This window comes from Cnephaeus nilssonii (assembly GCF_951640355.1).
Source record: "Cnephaeus nilssonii genome assembly, chromosome: 10".
Classification (NCBI taxonomy): Eukaryota; Metazoa; Chordata; class Mammalia; order Chiroptera; family Vespertilionidae; genus Cnephaeus; species Cnephaeus nilssonii.
The window spans coordinates 33578144-33587116 of NC_137081.1; the positions used below are offsets into that span (position 1 = coordinate 33578144).

An 8973-nucleotide genomic window follows, 5' to 3' on the forward strand; every position below is an offset into this window, starting at 1 on the left:
GTATTAACTGTGTGTGACCCACAATGAAAACAAATTGCCTCTGAGATTTCAAAATGATCGTTTTTTGTGATTACAATTGGAAGGTCAAAACAGACATAGCAAAACTAGAGTCACCCGTGGTCCATTTCAGTTGCACAGAGGAGGGGCTTTGAATTGTCAAAGCACATTCTTGCCTGAACGCATGCACCTCAGAGCCAGGCTGTCCTCCAGCACTGGGCAGGCGGTCCCCGTCCTCGGCTGCCCTGGCCTCCTCCCCCCGGACACTAACATGGCTCTGTTGCCTCCGCAGTACGGGGTGGACGTCATGGCCCGCGATGCACACGGGAACACGGCGCTGGCCTATGCCCGGCAGGCCTCCAGCCAGGAGTGCATCGAGGTCCTGCTGCAGTACGGCTGCCCCGACGAGCGCTTCGTGCTCATGGCCACCCCCAACCTGTCCCGGAAGAGCAATAACCGGAACAGCGGCAGCGGGCGGGTGCCCACCATCATCTGAGGGGCGTCGGTGCCCCCCGCCCGCCACCCCTCCCTCTTCCTGGTGGGGTCACCTGCCACCCACCCGCCCTCCCTCACCCGCAGTGAAATCACAGAACCTGGACAGTCCTCACGGAGGCGAAGACGAGGCCCGGAGGCTGCAGGATCGATCGTTTCCATGAACTCCCCCACGCGGCAATAGGAGCGACCGGCTGGCCTCGGTTGGTTGATGATAGCACATGGCGCGGGACCCCGGTCCCGTGGCCGATAGACAGAGCTCGGCACAAGGGGCAGGGATGGACAGAGGGGGAGGGGAGGCAGCGGCGAGGAGAGGGGAACTCTCCTTAACTGGCAGTTAAGCACATCAGTACATTTCACCTCTACCGAACGGAACACTTGCATCTATCTCATCTCTTCTCCGAGGAGCTTGACGGCATAAATCAGGAGCAAGCCGAGTTTGTCAGGTCTGAAGCCCCTATGATGGTATGTGTCAAATCAGTTGTAGCTAATCTGTCCCGGGAGAATGCTGGCTTCATTACACTTGTATAGTTGAGTTCTTGCAGCATTACCGCTGTTTAATAGAACATGATTAGTCATCACCGGGAAGAAAGCATATTAGCCGAGGAGGCAGTTACGCAGCACGCTCTGGTGATTGCCGCGATGTGATTGCAATACTCTTAGAAGCATCATATTATCCCAGACATGTTCTTCCGAGCCCTTGGAGCCCTCCTTTCTAAATTCACTGTCATAATTTAGTATCTGTTTAATTTTTCAGTCCAAAGAGAGGAAATCAGTTGCTGAGTAGTATTTGACTGCAGTCTCCTTGGTGCAAAAACAAAATGGGAAAAATAAATAAGAGCAACTCGGAAATTCCAGAGGAAATCACGAATTTCAGCTCACAGTGACATTTCGGGTGCATTTAGGAAATCGAATAAATGCATAAAAACCTATCCCCCCCCCCTCCCCCCGAACAGGAGAGATAGTTTATGTCCTTTTGCCAAGGTGGACGCCTTGGGTCTCAGTCACTCCCGGGCCACATTGCCCAAGTCACACAGGCTCCTGTGTTATGTCTTCAGATGAGATGTGTGGAAATGTATTGGAATAAAAGAAGTTCATAAATATGCATTGATTTTTGTACAGACGAATGGCACCTCTGTTAATTTATAAATGGAACTGGATGTGAACTAATAATGTGCAACTAGTTGAGATAAGCGGGTTACAGATCATTGTACATGGAGAGTGTTCGCAGCGGTAAACACTTCCATTAACGTGATATACAGCTTTGAAGAGGGGGCGCATCAGAATAAGATGGTAGTGCAATTTGCTTATTAAAATCGAGAAAGGGGAAGAAAAAAAAAAGGCCCAAGCCTATTAGAGAGGGGGGAGGGGCATGTGAGCCCTCATTGTGGGAAGCGTGACTTAGATCTGAGACCGCCAGGGGGAGGGGCTCTGCCAGGCAGGGCGTGATTTTCCAAATGCCAGACCCGGTGCTTGGCAGTGGTAGACGGGGACCCCCACCAACGGTTCTGTGGCACGGACGGGCCCACAAGAGTCCCTAAGGCTGACTCGGTGGCCAGGCTGTCCATTTCAGTACGGCCCCTGCGTGTCATCCTGGGCTCAGGCTGCTGCAGGCTTCAGCCACCTCCAGCGTGGTGGCTAAACACAGTCACGCAGATCCGGACACCCTGGGTTAAAAAGGAAAGGGGGCGGGTGTGCCCGGAGTCCGGTGGCAGTGTGGCAGGGGAAGAGGGTTGGCGCGTGGACGGGGACACGGGCTGACCTAGCACAGGACCACATTCGCCCGGCAGCCTCGGGACGTTCCCTGCTCTCCTATATTAAACCTTCTATTTTGTAAGAGCTTTTCCTCTTCTTTCACTTAAAAAAAAAAAAACAAAAAAAAAACAAAAAAAACCATTGAAGTAGGTGGGGAAAAAATAAAGCTTTATACAGAAGTTATATGTAGGTCGGTGTTTCGTGGGCAAAGCTCTGTGGAACGTGGCAGTTTCCAGAAAGGGCGGGTGCATACAGCAGGCTCGCGGTCCCTCTGCCAAGTTCAGTGCTGTGTGCATCGCTGTGTTTGCATCACGGTTGTGTTGAACGTGAACAGGAAGAAAAGGCGTGGCCTGTTTTTGAAGAAGCAGCACTGCCCTAACCTAGCTCCCCACAGCAGCCTCCACGCAGCCGCTAGCACAGACTGTACGTAGTGAGCACAGATAGAGTATAAATGAAATTCTTAAATTATTTCATCGTAGTGAGTGCCCACTGCAGGGATGCTTTATCACAGGGAAGCCTTCTTCTGAGAGGGAGGGATTCCTTGTAAGGCTCCCCTTTGGGATGTATATGAGTATGTACATATTACCATATGTGTTTATAATATAATATTTTCCCAAACGACCTGTTTTTTCACAGCCTTTCACGACCCGAATGCTAGATTGGTTCTCCCCCTTCCCTCCCTCCAGCACGGGGACCTCGCGATTCCTCCTTAGAAAGCTCGGCCCCTCTCCTGCTTTTCGGGGACGGTGGTGGATCCAGGAGGCAGCCTGCTTCCTTGAGTTTGGGCGACAGAGGAAAGGCATTCGTGGGTCCCCAGGGTTTTGTTTCCCGGCCCAGGGGACGGGTAGCTAATGTTTGTATCTCGGTATCAGACTAGAAGCCCTTTGCCGACAGCGCTGTGGACCCGTCCGAAAGCCTCACTAACCCCCCGGCTGGGCAGCAAGGACCAGGCTGGTGTCGGGAAGAACCAGTTGGGGACGGACCTGAGTTTCCATTGTTTCCTTGTGCGTTCTATGCAGTGACGATGAGGTGAGAATCCACACCCCCTTCCTGCTCAGAATTCACGTTTTTCCCTTGGAGGAGAAGCCACCCGCTGGAGAAGGGCAGGTGGTCGTGCGTGAGGGTGGCCGCGGTGGCCTCGCTGGGTTCCTGCAGAGGAAGTAGCCTTGATTCTGACCGGGCGTGGGTGGGCCTCGAGGACCAGGGTGGACAGATGGTTTCCGAAGCCCAGAACCCTAGTCGTGGCCCCCTGTCCCTTTCATTTCCTGTCCTCCCAGGAGGTGAGCAGTCTGAGGGTGAGTGAGTGGCATGCTCACGGGGGTGCAGTTTCCTGTCGTCTGGTGAGCACACACTGTGTGTGATCATCCTCGACAGCGGTGACGGCGGCAGGTGCTTGCTGGTCACGGGGCTGCAGGGCGCAGAGAGGGCAGCTCTTCCTGACCTGCCTGGGGCTGGAGTCCCAGGTCAGCACCTCCCTGCGGGGCCCTGAGTCCGGCAGTGCAGGACCTCGGCTCCTTCCGCCCCTCTCCTGACGTCTCGTCTGGCCTGGTGAGTCCGCTTGGACCGGCCTCTGCCATCCAGCGTAGGCCCCGGCCTGTCCCAGTTTAGAGAGTCCTCGCATGTTCAGGGTCAGTCCCCGTATGTGCGAAGATGCTGTCACCGACCTCATAAGGGAAAACACGCCCAGCGAGAAAGCCAGCCCAGGGTCAGGCCGACCGGGGTCACCGGCTTCACTGTCACACCTGTGCAGCCTCAGGCGCGCCTCCAGCTTCTCGCACTCTTTCCTCATCTGTGGCACTGGGGTGGCCTTGCAGGGTGTGGTGACATGTCAAGCCAGCGTGATGAATGGGAGCCCGACGCCAAGCCAGGGGCTGGATGCTCAGAGCTGGGTGTGTTTGTTAAGAACCGAGAGGTGGGTAGGACCAAAGCCAGAGCACAGGCCCGGAGAGCTGCCCAAGCTGGCACCGTGTCCTCAGGAGGTGGTGATGCACCTGTACCCGCCTCCGTTTGAGCCGCTGAGCCTGTTGCTGCTCTGAGGCCCCTGCCCCCGAAGGCCCTCTCCCCAGGGGGATGAGCCCAAACTGCCCGGTTACCATCTCGGCAGCCCCGCTGACCAATGTACCCTCCGTCTCTTCAGTCCGAGGTTGATTTTCCAGAAGCAAAGCAAGGGTGGAGCCTTGCCTCATGCCACTCAGTGTTGCCTTAGGCCCAAGATGACCCCCCGGTCCCCTGCTCCTCGTTGTTGTGTGGCTGGCGTGGACAGGCCCCTCCCTGCAGCTGCCACCTCTGGGCGCCCAGAGGCTGCTGTGTCACACTCCTGTCTGGTCCTCGTTTCCGGGTCCTTCTACCTCCTCTGAACGTCGGAGCCTGCGGAGGGCACCCGGCTGGCAGGTGTGGCTCTGGGCTCTGCCGCCCCCGCTGTCTCCTCTCCCTCACGGGGCAGCACCTCCCGGGGCCGCCTTCCCGTCGTTCACTTGTCTCGTGCCTGCACCTGGCGATCGCATCTTCCCCCTCGAGTTGCCACCAGGTCCTGTCCATCCCCCTCCTCCCAGCTTCGCTCATGGATTGACATGGGTCCCCATGGCTCCAACTCTGCCAACCCTTTCTCCTTGCATTTAGAATGTTCTGGAAACAAGGAGGACGTCCACATTCCCGCCTAGGGAGGCTCAGAAGCCTGGCAACATGTAGCTGCTCTAAGAGTATGGTGAGGTCCCAGAATCGGGAGCAGATCCGTTACCTCCGTGGGCTGCTTCCCGCCCCCCACCTCTGCTCTGTTTCTCTGGCACACGCACACGCACACACTGCGCCCAGAAGGCCGGTGCGACTTTTCCAGAACTCCCCTGGGTTGTGCTTATGTCCTTCAAGCACACACATTGGAAAGCAGCGGGAGGGATTCAGATAGAATGTGCGGAAGAGGCACATCTTTCTCCCACAGGAATTACAGTTTGTTTCTGGCCCCTCCTCCAGTGTGGGCGGGCTTCGCACCCTGTGGGCCGTGTGTCCAAGTGGTTTCCACCCCCATCCTTCACCAAAACGCCAAATCAGGGCCTTCGGCATCAATTCTTGCATTTTCGCCCTCGGCCATCATGGCCATGTCTTTCCCATCTATTCCCACGTGCTCCCTTCGGGAAGCTGTGGTCAGTGAGTGGTGTGGGCCACACCGCAGGGCAGCCAGGCCAGGGCCCCAGGTGTGCTGCTCCTGGGCGGGGCCGGCCTCCCACCTGGCCTGCCGCGGGGCGGGTCTGCCCACTCTGCCCGGTGTCCTGCTGCCCTGGGGGGCCTGCCTCTTAGTCCGTGTGTCCGATTCCTTCCCAGAGAGCGCGGGGAGCCCTTTGGGTGACGCAGACGTCACTGCCAGGAAGCAGGCACTGAGCCCAGGGAGCCGCCGCCTCCGTCACTCCAGACGGTGCCACCCAGGGTCAGCGTGGCCTGTTAGACCCCTTACCTCTGCCCGCACAAGGAGAAAACAACAATTTACACCACTGTTTCAACAACACGTGTTCTCCCCCTTAGAGAAGAAATGCCGTCCTTCCATCGTGTTTTAAACAAGATCGGTGGATTCCCTCTTTAATGCTGGGTGTCTGCTGCTTTTTTAAAAAGATAGGCTGACACTTTTTCCCCAGTTTGGGTTTTTCAGTTTGGGTCCAAGTTGAAATGAAGGGACATTTCATCAGTCAAGGATTCTGTAAAACCAAAATGTCTGTCTTTACTCCGTGGTTTTTAGATCTCCCAGGTCCTAGAAGTATTTCAGTTCCACCAGCGACCATAGAGTTGAAAACCCGTCCCCACCTTGCTCCCGTTTAGGGGCTGCTCCTTTGCTCTCGAATGGCAGCATTCGGCTCTGGGGGTTTGCCTGGTGGATAAAACGCTCTTTTCTGAGGCCCTGCTCCCACCCGAAGGGCTTTGGTGCAGGGTGGGCAGGTCGGGCGGTGTTTCCCACAGAGCCCGCCGTGGCACTGGGGCTGCGGGTGTTGGGGTGCGCTGCTGGTTAGACGGGCAGACTCGGGCCTCCAGGCAGGTGTGTGTGCAAGCGAGGTCGGTGTGAGTGTGCGAGAGGTCGGCTCAGGGCCAGTTTTCCATTGTGACCTGGCATGTGGCTCCTCTGGGGAGTGGAGATCAAGCCATGTGAGCGGACAGATCTGGAATCCTGTCAGTGGGAGGTGTAGGGCCGTGGTCTCGAGATGCAGGTGAAAGAAGGGAACCAAACAAGGTGTTGGGGACTCTGCCCGCGGAACAAGCCCCCTTACCACCCCAGCTGTCGGAACAGCTGCCCCTGAATCAGACTGCCCTCCTCGCCCAGGCCAGCCGGTGAGCACAGCGGCTGGGCAGCTGGTGTCTGAGCTGGTTCCAAAGCTCTTGTAAAAGGCGCTCTCACACCCCTCGAAGCTCACTCGGTGAGGGGTGGTTCATGTACATTAGAGGAGTTTGGGCGCAGCGCGGACTTCCTGGGTCTCCCCCCCGGTCATCACACCTGTGCGTAGAAATCCCGAGTGATGGGCTCCCCACCTGACATTCCAGAGTCACCGGGCCATGTCTGTCCGGCCTGGGTCCTTGGGAGTGGGCGGTCAGAGGATGGGCCCAGGGTGGGTGACCTGTGGCCAGACTGGGAGTCAGCTCCCCGTGAGCCCACCCCGCACCTCCCGGCCCCACCCCTGGGGTCCCGGCAGCCTTCTCCCCACTGACTTGGGGTGCACAGGCGGGCTGGAGTGAGGATTGGGGCCGTTCCAGTGGACAGACAGCGGTACGTTAGAAACTGCTCTAGCACAGGCCACGCGTCTTGATGTTAGAAACGATGCCTCTGGGACCGTGAAAAGCACCCAGTTTCCCTCCCCCGCCCGGGTTTTTGTGTCTAATATGTATCAAGTTCTGGAGGTTGCCACCCTGTCCGGCCCGGGCACCTGCATGCTGAGGAGGGTGCCGTGAGCACTTGATCCGAGGGAACGGGCTGGCTGCCCCGTAAAGGGCCGGAGGAGTGGGCCACGCCAGCCACAAACACACCACGTGGCTCCAGACAGCCCCCACTCTGCTGCCCGGGACTCTGCACTGGGTCCTCCTCCGGCCACAGGTGTGTTTCTGGACCGGGAGCCCCAGCAGGTCAAAGGTGACACCCGAGAGGAGGCCTGGGAGGGAGCCGGGCTGGGGGCAGCGTTCCTGTCCCTGTAAATAGCCATGTATAGAAGGCGGAGGAGCAGCCTGGGGCCCGAGGCGGTTGTCTTCCTGGTTTGGGTTGTTTTTATATTACCTCATTCAGCAAGTTTATGTTTCACAATGCCTCAATGACGCTTTATTTATATTGTTTGTACTGTAATTAAAACCATCGACAGACATTTCATTTTGCTTGTTGCTCCATATGATCTTGTTTTGATTAAATATGCCAGTTTGTATTTTCCTGCCTTGGGATTTTTGTGTCAGCTGTACAGTATTCTAAGGGGAAAACAGAGAAAAAGACAAAAGTGTAAAGTATGGAAGAGGTGGCTAGAGTAGAGGCCTCTTTCTAATAAAGAAAGACTATGGCTACACCGCCTCCGTGCAGGGTTTTGTGGTTTCTTGGCGGGGCAAGGGCCGGGGGGGGGGGGGGGGGGGGGTGGGGGGGGGGCGTTGGTCACTTGTCATGAATGACCATTGGGTCTCTTTTCCACACGAGCACAGGGGACTCCGGCTGCTGACGGGAGGGGTCACGCTTGGCCTGGCAGCCGAGATGAGGGGCTCGGAGCACACGGGCCACTCATGGCTTGAGGGCAAAGATAAGTTACATCTCTTCAGACTTCTTCATTCACAAGAAACTCTGAGAGGTCTGGAAGTTCCAGCTGCTGCTTCTGCCCCAGAAATAAAACCACTGGTGGATGCTACTAATACTATTATTATTAATATCATGAATTTTTTTCTCAGACAAAATACAGGGAGGGGCAAAATAGGTTTACAATTGTGAGTATTCAAAACACAGCTTATTCTTATATTATTATTTATTAACTAGAGGCCTGGTGCACAAAATTCATGCACTGGGGGGTGGGGGTCCCTCAGCCCAGCCTGCACCTTCTCCAATCTGACATCCCTCTCACAATCTGGGACTGCTGGCTCCCAACCGCTCACCTGCCTGCCTGCTTGATTGCCCCTAACTGTTTCTTCCTGCCAGCCTGATCACCCCCTAACAACTCCCCTGCCAGCCTGATTGATGCCTAACTGCTCCCCTGCCAGCCCAATTGCCCCTAACTGCCCTTCCCTGCCAGCCCGGTCACCCCCAACTGCCCTCCCCTGCTGGCCTGGTCAACCCTAAGTGCCCTCCCCTGCAGGCCTGGTCCCCCGCAACTGCCCTCTCCTGCCAGCCATCTTGTGACCACATGGGGGTGGCCATCTTGTGCAAGGGTGTGACAGTCAATTTGCATATTATCTTTTTATTATATAGGATTGTATTATTTTCATATGAACAACTGTAGATCTCCTTTTGCCCCACCCTGGATATCATATCTTTGCCCCCAAAATTAGAAAAGTATAAAGGAGGTAAAATTCACCCAGATGCCAACCCCCCTCCCCCCCAAGACATCACTGGCCTCTTTCCTGCTCTTGACTCTGTCCACCTTTCCTTCCCTTTCCTGGGAAGGCCCTGTTCTCCGTGGCTCGCTCCTCCTCCTCTCAGATGAGACTCGTCCCATCCTCAGAGCAGCTGCCCACCTGGCTCCCTCTGGCCCCACCCCTGCACTTGCCAGCTCCTTGACCTCTGCTGGGCCTCTC

General features: G+C 56.3%; 1 protein-coding gene across 3 annotated transcripts in view; it reads left to right on the plus strand.

The window, feature by feature from the left end:
* AGAP1 (ArfGAP with GTPase domain, ankyrin repeat and PH domain 1) overlaps positions 1-7761 on the plus strand; it is a 413559-nt gene extending 405798 nt beyond the window's left edge. For all 3 annotated transcript variants that reach the window (XM_079783223.1, XM_079783222.1, XM_079783221.1), the window contains one exon: positions 290-7761. In XM_079783223.1, coding sequence (XP_079639349.1) covers positions 290-493 — 204 coding nt within the window. In that variant the 3' untranslated portion in view covers positions 494-7761. The remainder of the gene's footprint in view (positions 1-289) is intronic.
* Positions 7762-8973: the final 1212 nt, after the last annotated feature.